Below are 24,791 nucleotides of genomic sequence, written 5' to 3'. Positions count from 1 at the left end.
TATATATATATATATATATATATATAAAAGGATACAGTAACTCCAACCAGAGCGCTGTGGGAAGCAGGTAGGAGTTTCGCTGAAGCGCCGCGTTGATCAACGACGAGTGTCTGAAGTGAAAAACCTGTTCACCGAGAGCGTCTTCGACGGCGATGTAGAGAACTCTTCACCAGAACACACAGGGGAGCGTAAATCCTCTCGGTGCTGAGCGCAGGTGACGAGTCGTCCTGTCCGCGTCTTGCTGAGAAGTTCCGTCCGCTGTAAGTGTATATCGACAGTGAAGCAGAAAGGGTTCCAAGATGAAGATGAAGTTCGCAGTCTTGAAGGAAGAAAATTCTGAAGAAATGGTGGCTGAGCGCCCACTTATATAGTCGTACTAAGCACCTAAAGGGGCGGGGCTCAGAAACCATTGCCAATCAGATGATTGGCGTGATTGTATAAGGGTTTCAACAAGGTCATGTGAAGGACACTCCCCATAGTGCTTACAGCAATGTTGAATGAACTGAATCGAAAGAGAACTCAGTGTTTTGGTGATTATTGGTGACTGCTGATGGTAATAACAGCACATCTGTTATGAAATTCACACGCTGCATGTAAAACGAAGCGGAAAGATTTTCAAAATGTAACAATGCAATACTTTAGTGTAATTTTACAGGTCACCTCCATAATTTTAGCATCAAACAGGATTTTTTATTAAACAATATATATATATATATATATATATATATATATATATATATATATATATATATATATATATATATATATATGGAATTTATTTGCCTTAATCAAATATTTTTTTAGCTATGTAGCTCAATATAGGGCCTCTTTCGTAAAGAAATGCAAATGCCTCTTGGATAAAGAGTGGACAGGCTAGATTCTGCAGCATCTGCTGTTTAAGGTTTGACTATTTTTAATCGTTATATAAATGGACTAAAAGCAGCAAAAATGTTCATTTTGATTTCACATGGTCTTATTAATATATATTCAAAACAAATCATCAAAAATGTCATTCTAAGCTATTCATGTCCTTTTTAGCCCTAGCAAGTGACCACTGATCTGTAGTTAAAACATGTCCTCCTAAGAGCCACAAGGCGGCGCTGCAATATTAGCGGCGAGTTTTTTTTTCACGAGGAAGTGAATTGTGCATCTCGGAAGTTGTTCTTGTGACCGTCCTCAGGGCAGACATTTCGGCCCATGTAGACGACAATTTTGGAAGAATTTGTGCAAAACTTTAAATAACCCTTGCCTGTCGCCATAATTTCTCTCTGTCTTTATATTCGTGTATCAGCACAATCATGTGGTATGAAATATTGCCCGGTTTCGCTATTATGACGGTTTGTCTGATCATTCCTGGTGTAGCGACTGCTCAGATACACAAGTTCACAAACAGTGGGAAGGTGAGTGTAGAGGATTATCGTTGATTTCTCGTTGATTTAAACAAACTTTCCTCTCTTATATCACGGCACTTATGCTTTATTGAATCGTTCAATAGTTAGAAACGTTGGTATTACATGAAACGTGTCTGATACATCTGCATGCCCTCGTAAAAATTGGTCAAAGCATCTGTAATTCATATACTCTGTTTTCTATTAGGAAAAGAGGATTGCACGGGTCCCTTATCATTGGTATTTGATGGAGAGAGACAAGAGAGTGTCTGGGGCAGGCGTACATTACCAATCAAAGGTAGAAACTTGCATTTATTGTCGGCAATGAAAATATTCTCACAAAATAAGTGTTTGGTTTTTTTTTTTGTACAGTTTTAATATGTTCTTTTATTTCACAGGGACTTGAAAACATCAAGTGAAGATCCATCCAGTTCCCCTGAAAACTTCATTTGCAATGTACATTTTCTTCAGCTGTCTATTAAAATGTCTTTAAATTGTACATCTGCTTGCTGTTGTCATCACAGTTCAATATTTTTAAGATTCTTTATACAACCATTACATTGTACAGTTCTGATCAGCGTAATGCACATATAAATAATGGTAGATTCCTTAACTTGACACTTTTTGACACTCAGCAGAGCAGAACAAATGATGTTTTGAATGGTTGTCCTAAAATCAGATCAATTCATTTTATTGTCACTCTACCATATACACAGGTAAAAAATCTCCACTACACTGCTGTCATGTAGAGACAGAAGAATGTGAAATACGCACAATGTACATGATACACTATATACACATTATATTTAAGTTTAGCACACAGTACAAATTACACATTGACAATAGACAACTGAAGTGAAATAATGGAATTTTTTTTAAATATACACCGTATACAAGTAATATGCAGGTTTGTCCATTTGCCGTGGCAGTAGGATGAAAAAACCAAGCATCTTGTACTGAAGTAGAAACACTCTTATTTTAAAGTGAATCCTTTTTTTTTTTAATGGAACAATTTAGGTCGATTTCACAAGTAATCAAGGACAAAAGAGACTTTTTGCATCTATTCAGAGGACCCATTAATTTGTAGAAATCAAAGATCTAGATCAGCAAGTAAGCAAATAGCTATTTAGCAAACACTTTTATTCAAAGCACAATGCTTACGACACACTTATTAAAGGGACAATCCCCATAGGCAACCTGAGTTATATGCCTTGCTCAAGGCATGGAATGTTCCCTGTGAGACTCAAATGAGCAAATTTATACTTTCTGACCCTGAGTTTCAGCCACAATGGCACACTATCAGCATACAAAGGGGTTCAAACTGGTTGCAAAATTTCAGCAATGTTATACATGTACTTATGATTTTTTTTCTTGAGAAGCCTTCCCAGCAAGCTAAGAGGCAAAAGTTTTGATGCAGATTTTTTTATCTGAGAGCAGCCATGTTTAAAGAGATAGTTCACCCAAAATTTTTAATTCTCTTATCATTTACTCAACCTCATGCCATCCCAAATGTGTATGACTTACTTTCTTCTGCAGAACACAAATATATTTAGAAAAATATCTCTGCTCTGTAGATCCTCACAGTGCAAGTGAATGGTGGTCAGAACTTTGAAAGTCCAACAAGCATATAAAGGCAGCATAAAAATAATCCATATCTTCAGAAGAGATATGATAGGTGTGGGTGAAAAACAGGTAAATATTCAAGTCCTTTTTTACTAGAAAATCTTCACTATCACATTCTATTGTTTTTGGCGATTCCCATTCTTTGTGCATATCGTAATCTACTGGTTGGGGCTGGTGAAAGTTGGAGATTTGTAGTAAAAAAGGTATTGATCTTTTTCTCACTCACACCTATTAGTATCTCATATTTGTATTTCTCAGTACCATGTTGTATTTTTGCAACATTCAGAAAAAATGCTGTTTATATCAAATTTATATTTTGGGGGTTTGTTGCCATTTATTTTTTCTATCACTAAATGTGGTGTATCAAGGTATAAATACACTATACAGCCAAAAGTATGTAGACACCCCTTCTAATAAACTGGTTTGGTTTCGAGGTATATAAATAAATGTTTAACTGCATCTGGCGTGGAAGAACTTAACTGGACTACACAAAACCCAGACTGAACCCCACTGAACATCTTTGTGGTGAATTGAAAAGCCAGCTGTGATCAACGCCCCATCGTCCAACATCTATGCCTGACCTCACTGATGCTCTTGTGTTGGAATGGGAGCAAGTCCCTGCAGCCATGTTACTACAGTACTTACAGTATAGTGGAAAGACTTCCCAGAAGAGTGGAAGCTGTTATTACAACCAAGGGGGAATTGATGCCTATGGTTTTGAAATAAAATTTTCATCAAGCACATGTGGTTGATGAAACAACTTACGCATTGTTCTTGCAAAACAATGAAAGTAAATTAAAATGTTTAATAAAAGCACCAGTATGACAGAAAGAGGATCACATGACCATTTTGTTTATTTAAAAGCAAAAAACACATTACATTATGAGTATTGCAGTGGTAAATGTTGGTTTTACTGATCAGTCTATTCCTTATTTCTTAAATGGACACAACAATTATAGTTCACAACCCCCTCACTATACATTGTACAGCATGATGAACCAAGCAGAGAAAACTGAATATATTCTGTGCCTTAACTATGTTTTAACTATGCTGTCTTCTGCCTTTTAAAGTAAATCAAGGAGAAACAAACTGTAGTTATAATTATGCAGGATAGTCTACTTCTCGTCTTTGCCTTTAGTCTTTCTGTACACCATTTCCCTGAAGCTAGAAAGGATTTTACTCTCCCTCTTTCTCCTTTCCTCCTGGTTGAAAGATGCAAGTGCTCTCTTCTCATCAGCACTGTAGATCTGGTTTTCCTTTCTCAAACGCACAGCTTCCATACGTCGATGCCTAAAGGGTGTAAGCATTTAATAAGCATTGCATACAAAAAATGAACAAGATGCTCTACCTAGTCTATTATAAAACTTGTGTTATTACATAACATCTTCTGAAAGATTAATTTGTTGTATAAATGCAAAAAGCTTCATACCTGCTTCCACTCATGACAAAGCCAGACATCTCAAACTCTGCAATCTCATTGCTAGTCAGACCGATTTCACCTCTTCTTGGAATTCGTTTTCCAGCTTTGACAAACTCTGCCATGGCTGCACCTTCACCTGGCAGCAAAGCGTGGCCAAAACTATGGAAAAGATGACAGAGCAGAATGTTTTAAAGTTCAGAAAAAACACTTAAAAACTCCATTAATATCATGCAACAGAATGGAGGAAGACAAAATGCTCACTCTAAAGGTTTATCATCTTGGGACAGGTGAGTAAGAGGAGCTTCAGGTCCAACAACATGTTCTCCAACACCAGTTTTCTCCACCCATGAGACTTCATTAATGTCCTCTTCTTCAGACTGATCACTGCTAGAGCTACTAGACTCCTTGTGACTCTTCTTCGCCCTCTTCTTCTTTGATTTCCTCCTGTGAGGACAAAATCATGACATTTTAGAAAATGTTCCAAGCCTTCTGATTCAATGCAGTACACTTACAGCGAATGGGGAAAAAATTTACTTTTTACTTTTCTTCTTTCTTTTCTTCTTTTTCATCTCTTCTGCAAAACAAAAAGGTAAACTCTTTTGAAGGGGATAGTTCACCCAAAAATCAATCTCATGCCATCCCAGATGTGTATGACTTGCTTCTGCAGAACAAACAAAGATTTTTCAAGAATATCTCTGCTTTGTAGGTCCTCACGATGCAAGTGAAGGGTAACCAAAACTTTGAAGCTCAAAAAAAAAAGCACACAAAGGTAACATTTAATCAATACGACTCCACAGGTTAAATCCATATCTTCAGAATGTCATCCTTCACCTATAATAGGTGTGGATGAGAAACAGTAGGGCTGTCAAATTAAAATTCGAAATCTGAATGAAGAAATTGTCAAATTGAAGAAAATAAATGCACATTTGAATGCTAAAACTGTGTTTTCGAATTTTGGATGTGTGCCAAGAACTGACAATGACTTCAGATTGATCACATTCTTATACTAAAAAAGGCTAGACACAGCGCAACAAATACAGTTTAACAGAAACCAAGTGTCTCAAGATGCTTTTTAAAGTTATCTTTAATTAGACAGCATCTAAAAAAACAGCGCCCTGCACGAGACACTGAATAAACAAAAACCAAGTGAAACACAAACGTTCGTCTAGTGCGTGTTTACAAAGAGAAACAAATGTATGGTTGCAAAAGCGTTCGGTGTGAACATCCTCTTACAGTTGGTGGAGGTACTTGCTCTCTTATAAGCTTTTCTCAGATTATGCAATGAGTTTTTTAAACACTTTGTCAGGAAAGATGTTCAATTTGGGAATATGTGTCTCAAGATCCTCGCATTCGGTTCCAGTCTGTTGTATTCCGTCTGATTGAACAGCCCCTGGCCTGTGTTCATCTGAGCCACTTCACCACTGAGTTCAGCCGAATATCTCTACTATCTGGGAATATTGCTACCCTACATACAACTTTAATGAATAAAAAACAATGTGGTATTTCGCTATTATTACAGCTTGTGTCTGGGTGGTATACTGTGGCATCAGCGTGTCAGAGAATGTCAGAGACAGGACCCAAACGCAGAATTAAAAAAACAGAGAATTTATTAAATACCAAAAATAAATGGAAAAAACTCAAACTCCCACAAGGGGGAAAAACAATAAACAAACTACCCCAAAGGGAAAAAACTAAACGAAGGAAGCATAATCCAGGCTGGGGCAGGGGAAACAAGAAGCAGGACCGACCAGACCGAGGTAGGGTTGGGAATTATAAACAGGACCAACCAACTTGACCGACTGGAAAACAATGTTTTGTACAGTGCTTCAAAGTTCTGGCCGCCATTCACTTGCATTGTATGGACCTACAGATCTGTGATATTCTTCTAAAAATCTTTGTTTGTGCTCTGCAGAAAAAAGAAAAGTCATACACATCTGGAATGCCGTGAGGGTGAGACATAAACGATGAGAGAATTTTCATTTCTGGGTGAACAATTCCTCTAACATCTCATAAAAATAACATTACATCTTGGGACAGAAGAAATAACCCAAACCTTCAGAATCACTTTCTGACTCGCTGTCCTCCGAATGCTTCCTGTGTTTCCTCTTCTTTGATTTCTTTTTCTTCTTCTTCTTTTTCTTCTTTTCCACTGTGAGCATAAAATCATTAGCCTAATTTGGATTATGCATTCATCAAATCAAAGTTCATGTTCAATAAACAGTGTGTGTCTGTGTACATTTTAATGTATGATTGAGATACAAGCATGACACTGAAACTAAAGAATAATTTACCCTACGAACCTGAATCAGAGCTGTTGTTCTTCACATCCTGTTCCACAGGAGTGTGTTCATCTGAGCTATTGATAAAAACATTTAGGCATATACTGATAAAAACAATGAATGCATTAATTTAGACTTTTCTAGGGTTGAACTGGCTATTGTCATTGTACATGTAAAATATACATTGCTTTTGTGATGGGTTCATGGTTAAAAACAGATGTGCTCATATGTGGTTTTTAATATACACATCTGATTGTTGAACTTACTCAGGTTCTCTGACTCTTGGAGAATAGCCCCATACCTCAGGACATCCCAGTTCACCAATTCTTTCTCGTTCCTGTAGGCGCCTTAATAGAGAAAATAGAAAGAGAATAATAATTTGTTTTTTAAATAATCTTTAAGCACTGTCCTCCCTCAACCCATTATTTCCCCATACAGCGTCACCGAATCATGTATGCATGATTCACATAATGACCCTCCAGAGACCACAGATCTGAGACTTTTACAGTGTGCAACACACAAACTCACCTCGCGATAAAGGCGTCTTGTCTCTGTCGTTGGGCATCATCTCTCTTCTCATAGTAATCAGACCTTGAGCCAGGACCGTGTTCTCTGTCTCTCTGATCAGACCAATTTAAACGATCTCGTTCCCTGGACCTCGACCGGCTGCGGGAATTCCCCACTCGGAACCGGTTTCGTGTCCTTTCTTTATCCGAGTATCGCGGCTTGTGATCGTCATTATGGTTGTATCTGGAGTTTTTCAGCTCTTGGTCCGGTGAGCGGCTGCTGGAGCGACTGTGGCGGCGTCTCTTCGGGCTCACGGTGTTTGAATATTTCTCGTCCAATTCGGGCATTATTATAGACTGCCTTACTAACTATAAACCGTAAATTTATCGCAGTTTACCTTTCTTAAACTTTGTAAAAAATATTACATTTTGTAGATAAGTCGCAGTTCACCAAGAGGAACACTAGTAGCTAGATTATGTTGTCTAGAGAACAACGGTTTCGAAAGAAAGTTTAACGATTTAAACTGTCCAAATGTTCATTTATATCAATTAAGGTTGTGTTAAGACTCACCACGACCGAAATACACCTTCCGATGGGCATGGAAACTAAATCTACCCTCGGTTTGTTGAAGTCCAACTTGTTTTTTACGTTTCCGCAATATTATCTTCTTCTATTGTAGCTTCATATGAGACATTATTGCAACACAAGAGCATTATTGCCCCCTGGAGTCCTGGGGTGAACTTACATACAAATGTCTACTATTGTTTTTGTACCAAAATGGCACACTAATTGTTTTGGTGTGCGTAAAAAAGATTTTAATGTTAAAGCAATTATTCATTTGTTGATTTATTGTGTTGCGACTTATCTCCCTTGTGTTTTCAGCTTTTATTTGCTTTGCTAATTTGGTTGTCTAGGAAAATAATAGTTACTATTTTTCAATAATTTTTCTATCTATTTGACAGAACTGAAGTTTTGAAACACTTGATTTTTTTAGTTCATCTATGAAAATATAGTCAGATGTGATAATATAAAATAGATTAAAAACATACACTGGTGGCAAAAAGTTTGGAATAATGTACAGATTTTGCTCTTATGGAAAGAAATTGGTACTTTTATTCACCAAAGTGGCATTCAGCTGATCACAGTGTATAGTCAGGGCATTAATAATGTGAAAAATTACTATTACAATTTGGAAAAAAATGTTCAGGACTTCTTAAACTACTTCAAAGTGTTCTCATCATAAAATTCTCCACGTGCAGCAATGATTCTCCTTGGCATTCTAGCTGTCAGTTTGTCCAGATACTCAGGTGACATTTCACCCCACGCTTCCTGTAGCACTTGCCATAGATGTGGCTGTCTTGTCGGGCACTTCTTATGCACCTTACAGTCTAGCTGATTCCACAAAAGCTCAATGGGTTTAAGATCCATAACACTCTTTTCCAATTGTTGTCCAATGTCTGTGTTTCTTTGCACACTCTAACCTTTTTTTTTTGTTTTTCTGTGTCAAAAGTGGCTTTTTATTTGCAATTCTTCCCATAAGGCCTGCACCCCTGAGTCTTCTCTTTACTGTTGTACATGAAACTGGTGTTGAGCAGGTAGAATTCAATGAAGCTGTCAGCTGAGGAAATGTGAGGCGTCTATTTTTCAAACTAGAGACTCTGATGTACTTATCCTCTTGTTTAGTTGTACATCTGGCCTTCCACATCTCTTTCTGTCCTTGTTAGAGCCAGTTGTCCTTTATCTTTGAAGACTGTAGTGTACACCTTTGTATGAAATCTTCAGTTTTTTGGGCAATTTCAAGCATTGTATAGCCTTAATTCCTCAAAACAATTATTGACTGATGAGTTTCTTGAGAAAGCTGTTTCTTTTTTGCCATTTTTGACCTAATATTGACCTTAAGACATGCCAGTCTATTGCATATTGTGGCAACACAAAGACAATGTTAAGCTTCATTTAATGAACCAAATTGCTTTCAACTGTGTTTGATATAATGAAAGTGAATTTCTAGTACCAAATTAGCAATTTAGCATGATTACTCAAGGATAAGGTGATGGAGTGATGGTTGCTGGAAACGGAGCCTGTCTAGATTTGAACAAAAATAACTTTTTTCAAATAGTGATGGTGCTGTTTTTTACATCAGTAATGTCCTGACTATACTTTGTGCTCAGATGAATGCCACTTTGGAGAATTAAAGTACCAATTTCCTTCCAAAACAGCAAAATCTGTACATTATTCCAAAATTTTGGCCACCAGTGTACATGTTCTCCATATTTTTTTAACTAACTTGCATAAATGTTTCTCTGTAAGCTAAACATGATATACATAAGATTTATAAATGTGACAAAATGTTAATTCATTATTTAATGATTACTAATTTTACTCTCCACATGTAAACTATAATCTGTAGCTGCAGCAACTATGAGAACTATCTTATTTTCACTATTCGAATGTGCTAAACATTAATAATTTATTGAGAGTCAGGTAAACAAAATAATCAAGAACTGAACCTTCAAAGCCTATTGTAAATCTTTAAAGGAATAGTTCTCCCAAAAATGAAAAATCTCTCATCATTTACTCCCCCTCATGCCATCCCAGATGTTTATGACTTTCTTTCTTCTGTGGAAAGAAGAGTTTTGAAAAATATTTCAGCTCTGTAGGTCCATACAACACCAATTAATGACCAAAACTTTGAAGCTCCAAAAAGCGCATAAAAGCAGCAAAGAAGTAATCCATACGTCTCCAGTGGTTAAATCCATGTATTCTGAAGCGATCCAATCGGTTTTGGGTGAGAACAGACCAAAATATAACTATTTTTTTTTTTACTGTCTCTAGGCACAATCATGATTTCAGGCTCAATAACACTGCCTAGTGCTTGACGCATGCGCAGATGCATCAGTGTGCTGAATAAACAGCTTTTGTGAGGAAACAGCTCATCACTTAATGAATTGACCGCCTTTCCGCTAATCTTCAACATGTTTTACACTAAACAATTGGAATGAACTATGTGTGGAGTTTACTATGTTAAATTGGTGTTTTATAAGAGAAGTCACGGACGATTTTGCGAAAGGTAGGTGTCAGTTTACGGCTCTCCCCATTCTTTTGTATGATATTCACAAATGGTACTGTCGTAACACTCTAGCTGACCGTTACGCTCTCTCCTATTGTAGAACCGTGGAGGTTGTTATCTCCATTTGTATAAAAGAATCTCTGGCAGAGTGCTACATGGTGCTAGGAAGTGTAATCGAGCTTGAAATCATGATTGTGCCTAGAACTTAAAAAGCAAAATGTACCATGACAAAGTAGTTACATTATGGTCGGCTCTCACCCAAAACCGATTGGATCGCTTTAGAAGACATGGATTAAACAACTGGGGTCGGTTGCACCAGCCATATTCAAGTTACAACTTTGCCAAGTTGTAAATGGGCAATAAGTCACAATTTACTCACTATTAAATATCTGAGTGTTGCACCATTTAACTTAGGTAGGATGTAATCCTGCGTATGAACTAAATATTTACGGAACCCTCCGAATAGAAGTAACGGTTGGAATAAAAAGCAGAATGATTTAATGACATCAATGAGCTCATGTTCTGCATGACAGGCTTAAATCCTTTAGACATAATTGATGATGTTGATATTTACACTCATTTACATTTATGAGAGAGAATATTATGTAAAAAAAAAAAAGAAAGAAAGAAAGAAAAAAGCTTGCTTCTTAGAGGTTGTTCAGCATGAAACCTATCGAACGGTGCACTTTCTGGGGTGCGTTGCCCGGTGTCAAGTTTCATTACATACAAAATATATATAGGATATTAAAATGAATAAATGTCAATTTTTCCAGCCTGTTGTATTAGTATTTATTTATTGCCCCTGATTAATTTTAGACACAGTTCCTGAATAATATTATTTACATTGGCTATATATTTATTAAATCTACTTTTATTATGTGTCATATTTCAATGGGAATATAATTTAATACAGATGACAGTTACGTGAGTCAGCAAGGTTTGAACATCAACTGTATCAAGATAAAACTAAAATGCATGGCTTTTTAACACTGCTGTGTACAAATCTGAAGGTTGCTTATTGGATCAATACACGTAATCGTCATATTATGCGACTACGCGTTACTTTACAGAGAGTTTACGACCTACTTGTTAAGTCTTGCCTTAAAAACAGGTGGTGCAACCAAATTAAGCAGCGACTTTGTTACAAACTAACTAGTAGTTACAAAGCCCTTCATTTTAACTTTACGTCCCAATTTAAGTGAGATCTTACGGAAAGCTGGTTCAACCCTACCCTGGAGTCTTATGGATTATTTTTATGCTGCCTTTATGTGCTTTTTGAATGAGATGTTCTTATAAAAAAATATTCATTTGTGTTCTGCAGAAGAAAGAAAGTCAACACATCTGAGATGGCATGAGGGCCAGTAAATGCTGAGAGAATTTTTATTTTTGGGTGAACTATCCCTTTAAATTTAACTTGGGTAAATGAGATTTAAATTAGACTGCATATTCACTAATTTAATACCAACAGTTTTTGAAGCCTCAGCCTCACAACCAGCGAAATAAAGTGAACAAACAGACGTCGGCATCAAGGAGCTTTAAGGTTGGCATTGTTGGTTTGTCAATTGTTATTCATCACACGTATGCAGTGGCAGACTGTTATTTTGCGACTCCTGTCGGCTGGTGCACGAGACGCAGCGCGAGACTCTTTCATCTCACACAAGGAACTCCAGCTCGTTGCGTTGTTCGCTCAACCGACGCACATTCTCGCTGTCATTGTTGTCTCTCAACAAAGGGAATCGTGGATTTTAACGGGTCGCTCTGCAGGTATATGACTCTGGGAATTAATTTACAATAATGGGGGATATTAAAAATTAAATGCATTATGTTTAACCTACATATGCGTTGCTGTGCATTATAATCAGATAGGCCGCGACCTGCCGCCAAATCAGGAGGGAGAGTTTCATTGAACCATTTGTTTTTGTTTGCAGACTGACCGCTGCCCACCGGGTCCTAACAGTTCTGATTGGCACAAACAAAAATATGTTGCCTCACAGAAATTGCATTTTGTTCATGACGCAAGTTAGACTAATATCATTACCTTTATGCCACTTTTCCGCCGCATACCCGCTTTTGCTTGCCTTTTGTTATTGCAAAGCTAGCCAGCTAGCCTGCTTTTGATTCTTGTGTTCATGCGGTGTCCAGATTTTGTTGCTCTGAATTTAAAATTATTATTAGTTTATTTTTATTTTATTAGTATATAACTTATAAAGTATATTTGGATCGGCACAGCAACGCGATAGCAATATATATATATATATATATATATATATATATATATATATATATATATATATAATTATTATTATTATTATTATTAATATTTTATTTTATTTTTTTGCGAACAACAGAGAATCAGTGTTTTATATCATTGCTTGACAGGTAGACAGCTAAAAGTTGCCTGTGACAGCAACATCCATGTAGAAATCTTTGTATAATGTAGAGTGATAGCCTTAATGTTCACTACAGTTGAAATCATTGTTTGTTTGTTTTTTTTGTTTTTAATAGATTTGGTTTTCTATTCAAGCAAATATTGGAAAATCCTTTAAGACTACTGTTTTCTTCACAGGGATGTCGAAACTAAAGCTGATATCTGCAGAAGACACTCAGTACACCACATCATTTCTGAAGTCCATCAGTGAGCAACGAAACAGTGGTTTATTCTGTGATGTCACCATAATTGTGCAAAAGCGCAAGTTCCGCGCGCACAAAGTTGTGCTGTCCGCCTCAAGCACCTATTTTCGCCAACTTTTCTCAGTTGCTGGACAACTTGTAGAGTTGAACTTCATCAAGGCAGATATATTTGAGGTGGTCTTGAATTACATATACACATCTAAAATATGCAAAGTTCGATCTGACAGACTTCAGGATCTCATTAGTGCCGGTCAGAATTTGGGTGTGAACTTTCTTGCCAATTTAGGAACGCCACTTGCACAAGTCAAGGGATTACCTGGCTTGTCCAAAGAAGGAGATAACAGTGTTAACTGCTCTGAGAAGAATGATACTGAAACAGAGAATATGCCGATCATTACTGAGACATTCTCACTGTCTGCTGAAGAGTTCAACATGGCAAGCAGTGGTACAGAAAAGGAAGTGGACTCAGACAATGATGACATTCTTTTCATCTCCAAAACAGAAGCCTCACCAGCTCAAAAGATCAAGATATCAGAAGTTAATGAGGGAGGGCCAGAGGCTAAAAAACAAAAAGTCACAAATGAGGAAGGAATTGTCTCTAAAGGCCAAGAGGGAAAAGACAAGCCTCCTTCTGATACATCACTCCAAAACAACCTTCAGCCCCAGCCAGACGCAGTGCTTCTTGCTAGCCCTGTGATGTCCCCAGACGCCAGTAGCAGTATTCTCACTTCACCTGTAAGAACCAGCTCAGCCAGTGAGCCCCACACCCCTGCATGCAAGAACAGCCTCACTCCAGAGCCTCAAAACACCTCACTGCCTCTAGAAAACAATGAGGTGCTTGGTGTGCAAAAGAAAACGGTTCTTCTAGAGCACTCATCAGATATTCCTGACAAAATCAGACTGTCGGATGTAAGGTCAATCTATAGCACAAATAATGGAACAGGAACTGGAATAAACATGGTACCGGCAGTTTCTGCAAAAACGACAATAACTTTAGACAAAGCCTCGGAAATTGATTCGTTATCGACGGGGTGTAAAGTATATGCTAACATAGGTGAGAACACCTATGACATTGTCCCTTTAAAGGAGGACCCAGGGGAGGGAGCCACCCAAGGTCGAAAATCGCAGATGTCACCTGGTGCCGACAATGTGTCTGGTAACTCGCCTCGAGGAAAGAAGCTCAAGCTGGATCAGGAGGATCACTACGAAATTGTCATGGACGGAAAAACCTTCTATGTGTGCATTGTGTGTAAGCGTCCCTATGTGTGCCGAACAAGTCTCAAGCGTCACTTTAACACTCACTCGTGGGAAAGAAAGTACCCGTGCCATTACTGCAGCAAGGTTTTTGCCCTCGCAGAATACAGAACCAAACATGAGATCAGTCACACAGGGGAAAGACGGTACCAGTGTTTACTGTGCAATGAAATGTTTCTCAATTATCAGGTTTTGTCTGGTCACTGCAAGCAAGTTCACAACCAAGACCCTTCAGGACGGAAGCAGAAAGATGACACAAGCAACAACTTGTATCGGGTACTGCCTTGTAAAACAGTGCAGTTCAAACCGTATTCCTTTGTATCTGAGGACTCATTGGGGATTCCAGTGATCAATGAAGACGGGACTGTTCAACATTTAAACCCCAGTAAAGCGCACTTTACAAGCGAGGAGCTTCCGTCTAGCCAAAGCAAAGCACTGGCCTGGAGTGACATCTTTGCAGAACCTGAGACACATACCAGGCCAGAAGCTCTTGCTCAGCCACCTCCGCAAGGACCACCACCGCAAGGACCACCGCCACAACCTGTCAACCAAATAAATGCTGAAAGCACAACAGAATTTGAGTTTGTTATACCAGAGACGTACTGAGCAAGCTTGTTTGCTGCTCTGGCTCAGGTGCCTTGGTTGATTGTCTGGACCAGTTGATTTGATTTGTAAACTAAACTCCTGTGTCCCATCAACTTTCAGTAGTTTCAGGGTGCTTTTTGTTCTTGGTAATGTACATTTAGAACCATGTAGTACTTTGCATTGGTTTGCAGTTCTGTTTAAACTCATCAACTTGAATCTTAATAATGCTTTGTCAGATAACACATGGTTAATTAAACAGATATAATACATATTTTATGTACAGTAACATTAGATCTGTTGAGTTGCCATTTCTTTAAAATGTACTTTTGTATTTTCTGTTCCATTCTGAGGACAGTACAACAATGTTGGATGTTATTAGCAGGGAACAAGTACAGACTTTTGCAAATACAATTTGTTATATTTTTTTTTTACAGTTATGTAACTTTAATGTGTAAAGGCTTTTTGGGAGAGTGTTACATCAATAAGTCCAAAAGTAACTGTGTTGTACCTAAATCATACTGACTAAATTATTGTTTTCATATTCAGATTTCCATTGGAAAGAGATGCTAAAATCATTTAGATTTTTTAGTCTACTTCTTATTGTAGTTATTAATGATTGTTTGGCACTAGACGGATACATGTTAACGGCAGGTTTTGGTCCTGCAGTAAGAGTTTGAATGTTTGTATTTATAGTTTTTGCTGATTGTTATTATGTTTTAAGAAGGTTGGAGTAAATATGCAAAATGTTTTTGTCATTTGTCCATTAATTATGTTTTAAAATGTATATGCTGGCCATATATTCTCACAAAGTTTCCACAGACAGCATAAACATGGGAACCTGAAGAAAAATATTCATCCCTCTAATCATGTCTCGAGAAATACTGAAATGTTCAAGCTAATCAAATATTGGCACAGAGGACCTCTCCTTTTCAATAAAATATTTTGTACATATTTTTTTGTTTTTTCAGCATAGTTTTGTCAGTTCATGAGTGTGAAGAATCTTTGACGACATTTAATATGCCTTCTGTTTGTCAGAACACAAGTGCTCTAACACCGTAATCATCATCTACATAATAGTACTAAAGACCTTCATTTTAACCATTTCTCCCTTTCCTGAAACCTATTTATTATTAGGTCTTAGTGCAATATAGAATAAAATACAACTTTAAAGTATGTGTGTATTTCTTTTATTTCCAGGAGCATCATGTGAATGATAATTATTTTTCAGGGTAAGTCTTCTACTTTGGTGATAACCAAATCATCAGTCATAATCAGTCATGCCAACATTCCTGCTCATGTCCCCTACATATCAGAGTGGATATAACCAAGGAGCATGTTGTAATGCACCAGTTAATGAGTATAATCCGTATTGTGTGATTCTACACGATGCAGGATAGAAAGGATTCAAATGGTTGAATGTCAAATGCCATTGACAAATATATACCGGTAAGTATACAAGGGTCTGATAATTAAAAAGCAAAAAAAGACATCCTTTCCAACTATACATAAAAGATTTTTAAATACTATGAATGTTTCACATTTTTACATCAAAGGTAAACAATGCCATCACTGATTATGGTAAACATGAATGTGTTTGAAAAATTAACAATCAAGACAAAGATCCACTTTATGAGTTCTCTTTGTAGCATATGACTGTATAATCACCATCAGCTGCACCCAAATATCAACCAGGAAGTTACAAAATTGTTGAATTTAGCTTCACTAAAGGACAATGTTCTTGATACAAATCAGACACATAAAGTGCAGTGTATAAACTTAACATTCACAGTGAACACAAACGGATGAAAGAATAATACTAGAAGTCTTAAGACATACTTTTTTAGTTTGATTGTTCTGTATATGTACAAAATGTACAGCATTGCACACAAACTGAACACATTTGCAATGTGGAGAGAATATCGAATGTCTTTGTTATTACACAGCGACATTTAAGTGTTTTCAGTTTATACAGTTTAATTGTTTCTTATAAAGCTAAGCCTCATTTACATTCGATGACATTCTAGACAGAAACAACAGCAACACAAAAAGGCAGATGTATGTGAGAGGAACACATTTTTCAGAACTTATAACTTTGCATAAGTCAAGCAAAGGATATTTTGTCAAAAGATTATTTGAATTTGTGACTTGATTGTGTGCTTGACATTGCAAAAGAAAGATCTTGCATCCTAATTAAGCAGTCAGGAAAGGAATCAGCCTTAAAATATGTACAGGTCATTGCAATCTAGCTGCCCAAAACAGTTAAAAATAACTCAAGTAATAATCTACAACTGTGTGAGTACAGTAAATTCCGAAGACAATAAAGTGCAAATCAATTGCAAGATAAGATATGAGATCCTTATACCACTATAGCAGAGGCAATGCAAAACAGACACGTTGTGCCACTTTGGAAGGGAGACATTCACGTTATTGATTTAGGCAGAGGATGGCAGAATCACAAAGCACAAGAAGGAGATCCACAGACATTACCTGTAACATGAAGAGAAGAGTTGCCGAGCCAGGTGGAAGTACACTGAAAGCGGACACATTTTAAGGCTTATCTGTGAACAATCTTCCTCTCATGGTGAGGCTAGTGTTTCTAGGTATAGGCCTCTTGAATAGAGGCTAAAAGATGTGAATATTTTACACATCAGTTTTGCTGACTTGAGCAAATCTTGTCAAGGTTTAATGTTGCATATTACATCGGCTCTGTGGTGATGAATGCCTGTGGTTAATGCTGTAGTCTCTCTATACTGTTTTCCCTCAATAACCTGCAGCTGCAGATAAGGCCACTAAATTTCAAAAGCCTCCTCTGCTTTGGTTGTTCATTTAGAACAATGATTGTTCAATGATTTGTTACACTAATATCCAAAATGCCCACTTGCCAGCTAACTCTTGGCAGCAAAATGTGTTTCCTTGCTCCTTAGGCTGGTCCCTTAGGGGCTGTATGGTGGGGGCTTCTCATCAGGTGGGTAATAAGGAGGAGAATAACGAGGTGGGACCATATGTGGCCACATGTGACTGGCTCCAGACTGGGAGTCATCAGACAGGCCTGAAGAGTCAGGGAACATGCTGGCACCCTGTGAATACACATTACATTTTTATAGCACACACTGTAAAATGTGGTATACTACAATTTATATTAAAATGAAGCTTTTTTTCTACCTGAACTAACCCTTAAAATTAGTTTTGTTGCTGTAACCTAATGTAGTCAGATTGATTCAGACATGCTAAATAATATTTTTGACTTGAATCAAACCAGTTAATTTAGATGTTACCAAATTTTTTCAATGTCAACAAACAAACTTAAGGAGGGAAGTATGACCAAATCTTATATATAAATATAAGCAAAAGGAATCGGTACAAAAACAGCTTCTCATTATATAAGCCTTTGCATTACCCCAAGTTACTTTGTCATTGTCTCATGTAAATAACATAAAGCAGTCCTGACCTCTGATAGCTGTGCAAATGTAACTCTCGCTGTATAGACGGTATAGCAAAATCTTTATTATGTATAATTTGCCAGTGTGAATTATAAATACAAAAAGTATCCAGTAATGCCCATGTGAATCACTTTTAACACAAATTAACTGTGTTAAAAGTCCATAGTGAATGCAAATTACCTGAAGGTCATAGGCAGTGTATGGAGGTAAGCAGGGGGCAGTGTTGTATAAAGAGTTGTTGGAGGTGGTGGGGCCAGGCGTCTCTGGTGGTGGAGGTACAGGAAGAGGTTCTGGCTGACAGGAATCTGGTGCTGCTGTAGGCATCTTAAAAAAAAAAAAATTAAAACAAAAATTAAAGAAAAGCAAAAGACCCAATAAATGGCACAGGAATCATACAGAATTCCATATGTACAGAAATGAACATGCTGTATACTATGTATTGCATTGTGCTTATTTAGTGTTACTCAACTATCTATCTATCTGTCTGTCTGTCTGTCTGTCTGTCTACAGGGCAGGATGTAGGCATGGGTGGGCCATACGTGAGTCTTGCCCACCCAATCTAACATTAGGCAAACATGGTTTTAAATAAAATATATGATTTTTTTTATGATTTGTGCAGTGGTGAAAAGCAATATGGGGCCAGGCTGTGTGTTGCAAACTTTGAGTGTGGGCTGTAGACCGCCCCATCCAATCACAAAATAGCACCAGAAATTTTAAGTATTTTCCCATTTTTATCATTGGCCGAATTACAATTACGCATTCTACACTCAAGAGTTGGCTGCTGCAAATCAGAGATTCAGAGATATTTTTGTGCAATGCATAGGTTTTTGGTGCCCATAAAGAAGCCTGGTGGTACTTCTAGCGGTGACAGTGATGGGGCCGCTGTTAATGTACCACAGGCTCCTTTTTCCCCAGCTCCAGCTAATCAAATATATCCCTCTCCATCCACCTCAGCTCCTCAAAATCACACTACATGTGCTAGAGTAAGTATATTTACCTAAATGAATTCATATATGAATAGTTTCACAAGAAAAAAACCTATATCCTTATTACCCTACAAAGGCCGAACTCAGTAATTACATCAACACTGAAACATCTGAAATGACTTGAAACTAAAATGTCTTGAATTATTTTGATGTGGATTTTGTAGTTATTGCATTTTCACACCATGTTTTATTCAAATTTTAGCATAAGAGCCAAACTTGTCTGTCATACTCTAGATCATAGTCTAAGAGACCTGATTTCAGTCATAACTAAATTTTGTATTTTGCCTTTGTAGGGCAGTATATTTGCAAATTACATTTCCATTTAACCAATTAAACAGAAAAGTTGAAGCAAAATAATTATCATCATTTAATATTATATCATTAATTCTTTATACAGTTCCCATCTGTGTTTAAATTTTAGGTTCTTAATGTAACATGTTATTGATCTCCCCAACTAATATATTTCCTTCCACTACATCCTTGTCATTCTTGATATTATTTCTCTCCACTTCATCCTTGCATTCGTGGGGATTTGTATGTGTAATTTGCTTTAATTGTGCAACTGTAATTACTCTGAGAGTGTATTGCTGTAATTTCTTAGTAATGGAGGTAGTATACCAAGAGTAAAGTTATCAGGGCCAACTTCAATCGAATTTCTGTATTTGAATATATTTTTAATATGGGGAATAAGTATAAATTATGTGTATAATGGGCCTCATGAACTTCACAATTACGCCAACAGCTCCCTTTTGCCGGCATTTGTAAACAGAACCCAAGCGCACAGTCAGAAACTCTTAAAGTCTTTCAATACAATAAAAATAAAATAATAATAATAATAATAAAATAAATTTGCATATATGCAAACACCAAAACAAAAGGCCTAGACTGATGCCAGCAAACTAAAACTCCTATGAGAGGGCAAAAATGGAAAAGCAAAACCGACAAACAAAACAAACAAGAAAACAATGGAAATCAGACTGACATGAATAACCAGAACAGGGAACTGAGAGGAAACCACAAGAAAGAAACCAGCACAAGACAAGAGACACAATGGCTACGTTCACACCGCAGCTGAATGTGGTCCAAATCTGATTTTTTTACTCACATGTGACATAGATCTGTTAATTGGATGACCATGTAGACAGTCACAAACGCTATGAATCTGACATTTTCAAACGATTTGGGCCACAACGTATCTGATTTTTTCCCCAATGTGACTTCAGTCTGAACAGATCTAACGGAACATTCGTCACTTCATGCGTGTTTGATTTACCGCATGCTATGCTTGTTATGGTTTACATTTTTTCATTTCAATTCATAACTTTTCTAGTTAATGCATTTTTCCTTTGTAAGAAAAGAAAATTATAGGCTTCAACAGTTGGGTTCAGCGGTTCGTTTGAATATCGCACAGTAAAAAATGTGAAATGATTACAGAAAACAACTCTTACCGTACAAATATATTATGCAATTTTTCCTGCTGTTCTTCAATTTTATGATGTCTCAAAATGACTGACTTTGATGCAAATGACTTAATTAAAATTACTCTATCCATCTGGTCTTCCATCACTTGCAGATATTTTGTTAGATAGACATTGTTTGTCCTATTTGGGCAAAATAAAAAAAAATAAAAAATAAATAAAAACTGCTAATAACAATTTTAATAAGTTAATTCATTATACATTTTAATAATGTCTGAGTTTGGCATATGTATGCTCAGGGAGTGTTTTATGCATGCAGGTCAGTTAAAGAGTGTCAGCTGTTCAGACCAGTGTCTGATATGGGCTATATTTAAAGTGTCAAAAAAAAAAATCTGATTTGGGCCACATTCAGCTGTGGTGTGAACTTTGGTAAGGAGAATATAAAGGGGGATAAATCAGGAGGCAAACAAGCAGGGCAGGTGGGGCAAATTAACAGATAACAAGGCAAACGAGGGGTGGGGTCAAGACACGAGACAGAGCACATGGAGAAAAACACACACAAAACCAAAACAAAGACACGTGACAGGATCCCGACATTAAATTAAAACTCAGCAAGAGTGTTGGGAACTTGACACTACCCCTTCTCCACGGGACGACTTCCAGGTGTCCCCACCTGACCACAAATAAACAAAAACAGAAGGGAGGAGGAAAGTCCAACTACCTGAAAACAGCAACAAAAAGTCCAAAAAATTGTGTTTGGGTAGTGGAGACAAAGGCGTCCATGGTGGGGCCGGTGAAACAGTCCAGGGCGGGGCTGGTGGAGTAGGAAGATAGGTGACATACCAAGATGGTGCCTGCAGAACAGTCCAGGGCAGGGCTTGAGGAGCAGGAAGACAGGGGACAGACCAGGAGGGGACCGGCATAACAGGAATGCAGGGAACAGACCAAGAGAGGGTGGGAGGGGGAAAACCAAGAGGCCGGCTCCGGAGCAGGGAGGGAGCGAGGTACGGTGCCTGGGGGTGCGACTCCAGGAAGGGAGCGGTTTTGGAGAGGGGACGAGGTCAGGCAGCCTCGGTGTGGGAAGAAAGTCAGGTGACTCCAGAGCAGAAGGGTAGATGGCAGGCGCCTCCAGGGGGGCTGCAGCAATCCTCATTTTTTGGATAAGTTTGGCTAGTTGTCAACCCAAGGGAAGGTGGGGCACGGACAAAGAGGAGGTGTTTTCCGTTGTGGATGTCCTTCCCCTGAGCAGGGCCTCCATCTCCCTAAGCCGGTAGGTGTGGTTCAACACTCACCAACTGGGCCATAAAAAAGTTCCCCCCAACTCCTCCGAGCTGAAAGGTTCATCAAGTCCAGCAAGGAACAGGTGTTTAAGAACAGTTTTGCCTAAGCACAGCTCCTGGTCCAAATTAAGGAGAGCGATGGCATATTTCAAAATGTGCCAGCCACCCTGAGGACAGCCCAAAAATTCTGTGTAAGGAGCTGTGCTTCAGGGAAATCGATTCCTGCCAGACGGAAGCTGGGTGGAGGAACAGACCCATAGGAAAAAGACTGTCTGCTGGGTTCAGAACTGGCTGGTTTCTTCTGTCAGGTATTTGTGTACAGAACCAAAGTACAGACATTCAGAAACTCTTAAAGTATTTTAATGAATGAAAGAAAAAAACTACAAAAAATACACAAAAACCAAAACAAAAGCCAGAGTCTGATGCCAACAGGGCAGCAAACCAAATCTCAGATGAGAGGGCAAAAACGGAAAAGCAAAACTGGCAAACAAAACAAACAAGAAAAACAAAACAGAAAGCACTGGACCTAGAATCTAATAAAAATTAGAAAACAGTTCAAAAAGACAAAAAACAAAAAACAGACAAATGGGAAACATGAATGACCAGGACAGGGAACTGAGAGGAAACCACAAGGAAGAAACCAGCACAAGATAAGAGACACTACGAGAATATCCACCTTATTGTGCAACGTGGAAGTCTGCCTGGTAAATCGAGTCCCAATGGGGGTAACCGTTTGTAATGCCTGAGCAAAAATCTATCATGTTATCGTGATAGCATGTCATTGAAGTCTAGGCTAACTGAAAAACACAAACACTGACACATCTTTAATTTCACAATCTATAACTTCACTTATATACTATTATGTGTAACTTATGGTTTAAAAGTCATTAAATGTCATATTTACAAAGTTATATCGACATACATCATAAAACGATTTTAAAGGATTTCTACTCAGGCAGTGAATATAGTACCCATTAATAGGTCCTTCAGCCAATGGAATTGCTGTGACATCAGAGGGAGACCTGATTTTCAGGAAGGACCACTGATATATATATATATATATATATATATATATATATATATATATTATATTAAGGATAAACATACATAAATAACAAATACAGATGTACAAACTTAATAAAAGTAGTACATACAAATATAAGCGAGAAGCACCAAATATACAAATATAATGTATTACACACCAAAGTTCAGCAAAATAATATAAGAGGTGGCACAGGTTTACTATCTTAAGGGCTTTGGAGTTCTTTGAAGGTGAAATAGTTTGAATGTATTGCTTGATTTCTTAAAATAAATAAATAAATAAATAAATAAATAAGGGTTTTTGATGACAGAATTTACATCGATTAATGTGAAATTTGGCAAGTAGCAATAATAAATTAATAAGAAAATACTCATTCTTTTTTTGCTTTGTTGATGCAATAGAAACCAAACAACAAATCCTTAAACAACATTGAGAAACCCAAGAGTAAGTTCTGGTTAATAAACTTACAAAAATCTATCCAAAATAAGTATAAGGACAATCCCAAAAGATATGTAGAGCAGTTTCATTAGGGGCACCACAAAAAGAGCAACTTGTATCCATGTCTAATTTAAATCTCTTTAAATATACTTTGGCTGGGTAAAATCTATGTAATAATTTAAATGATACTTCCCTTACTTTGTTAGTAATTATATATTTAATATATTTAATGTTTATGTTTAGATTAAGACCTGAAGCTTTAGAGAATATTTTTATATGATCAATTGCAAGAGGGATTTGGGAAGCATCTCTTAAAAATAAGGTGGTGTCATCCGCTAACTGACTAATAATAATCTGCCTGTCTGCAACACTGATATCTCAAATACTGCTTTCACTTATAGATGTTGAAAGTAAATGCACAGACAGTAGAAATAAATAGGGGGAGATGGGACAGCCTTGTCTTACTCCTCTAGACAGGTTAAATCTTTGTGAAGTGCCATTTTTTAATTTGATTGAGCAGTTCCCATTATTGTAAAGGGTTTTAATTACTCTGCAGAACATATCCCCAAAATCTAACAAGAGAATAAAGCTGTCCTCGTGTATTAATTCTGAATAATCTAATAAATCAATAACTAATCTTATATTTTTGGCTATATGCCTTTTCTTCATGAAACCGGACTGTGTCTCTTCTATTATGGAGCCCAGTGCAGATTTTAATCTTTTAGAGAACACAAGAGCTAGGATTTTGTAGTCATTGTTAAGCAAGCATATAGGATGCCAATTGTCAATTAAAAGTAAATCTTATTTGGGTTTTGGAATTAGAGTAATTAAACCTTGAGTCAAAGTAGGGGGAAGAGTTTCATTCTGTATGCTTTCTTCAAAGACCTTAAGTAGAAAAGGGGACAGTTCTTCAGAGAATAATTTGTAAAACTCTGCGGTAAGCCCGTCAGTTCTGGGTGATTTATTATTTTTGAGTTCTATAATTGAGTTATTAACCTCTATTAGAGTAATTTCATTGTCGCAGACAGGGGTGGACTGGGAAGAGAAATCGGCCCGGGATTTTACATAGAAACTGGCCCAAAAGTAGTTGAGCAGGGAGAGGGGCTGTCGCTGTCCTTTTAGTTGTTGTTGTTGGGGGGTGGGGGGGGGTGGTTGGTCCTTTTCTGCCCATATTTTCTGTCCTTTTCTGCATATTGCGGAGCCATTTGGTGGCCCATTCTGCATAATGCGGCGACTCATTTCAGCTTATTGTGGCCCGTTCGGCCCGTTTTGCGGCCGGCCCAGTTCTCCCGATGGCCAGTCCACCCCTGATCGGCCCAAAAGTACGTCGGCCCACCGGGAAAATGCACGTTATGCCAAATTACTAATCAAGCCTATCTATCTGACATAGTCCTACAATTTTTAACAGATTCCAAAAATGTACAGGCTGCCGC

The 24,791-nt window shown here is 37.5% G+C and overlaps 4 protein-coding genes across 5 annotated transcripts in view; 2 read left to right on the top strand and 2 right to left on the bottom strand.

Annotated features, from left to right (window-relative positions):
- Positions 1-1,149: 1,149 nt before the first annotated feature.
- Positions 1,150-1,887, top strand: ndufa1 (NADH:ubiquinone oxidoreductase subunit A1). The gene is made up of 3 exons (XM_051657900.1): positions 1,150-1,400; positions 1,597-1,686; positions 1,787-1,887. The coding sequence occupies exons 1-3, from the start codon at positions 1,299-1,301 to the stop codon at positions 1,805-1,807; spliced, it is 213 nt and encodes a 70-aa protein (XP_051513860.1). The 5' UTR covers positions 1,150-1,298; the 3' UTR covers positions 1,808-1,887.
- A 1,955-nt stretch (positions 1,888-3,842) lies between these two features.
- LOC127417705 (NF-kappa-B-activating protein-like) lies at positions 3,843-7,897 on the bottom strand. The gene is made up of 8 exons (XM_051657882.1): positions 7,239-7,897; positions 6,977-7,057; positions 6,732-6,787; positions 6,485-6,580; positions 4,966-5,005; positions 4,693-4,875; positions 4,441-4,590; positions 3,843-4,301 (listed from the first exon to the last, which is right to left on the bottom strand). Exons 1-8 carry the CDS (start codon positions 7,562-7,564, stop codon positions 4,127-4,129), a joined length of 1,107 nt encoding a protein of 368 aa, XP_051513842.1. The 5' UTR covers positions 7,565-7,897; the 3' UTR covers positions 3,843-4,126.
- Positions 7,898-11,770: 3,873 nt separating this feature from the next.
- Positions 11,771-15,502, top strand: LOC127417689 (transcriptional regulator Kaiso-like). Its single transcript, XM_051657847.1, has 2 exons — positions 11,771-12,048; positions 12,851-15,502. The coding sequence occupies exons 1-2, from the start codon at positions 11,865-11,867 to the stop codon at positions 14,773-14,775; spliced, it is 2,109 nt and encodes a 702-aa protein (XP_051513807.1). The 5' UTR covers positions 11,771-11,864; the 3' UTR covers positions 14,776-15,502.
- A 428-nt stretch (positions 15,503-15,930) lies between these two features.
- tmem255a (transmembrane protein 255A) overlaps positions 15,931-24,791 on the bottom strand; it is a 36,295-nt gene continuing 27,434 nt past the window's right edge. For both annotated transcript variants that reach the window (XM_051657885.1, XM_051657886.1), the window contains 2 exons: positions 18,375-18,518; positions 15,931-17,831 (listed from right to left, as the gene is read on the bottom strand). In XM_051657885.1, the coding sequence (XP_051513845.1) occupies positions 17,688-17,831; positions 18,375-18,518 (288 nt within the window). In that variant the 3' untranslated portion in view covers positions 15,931-17,687. The remainder of the gene's footprint in view (positions 17,832-18,374; positions 18,519-24,791) is intronic.

The sequence above is a fragment of the Myxocyprinus asiaticus genome, chromosome 27, assembly GCF_019703515.2.
Source record: "Myxocyprinus asiaticus isolate MX2 ecotype Aquarium Trade chromosome 27, UBuf_Myxa_2, whole genome shotgun sequence".
Lineage (NCBI taxonomy): Eukaryota > Metazoa > Chordata > Actinopteri > Cypriniformes > Catostomidae > Myxocyprinus > Myxocyprinus asiaticus.
The sequence above is the reverse complement of the archived record's forward strand: the minus strand, read 5'-3'. Positions and strand labels throughout refer to the sequence as shown.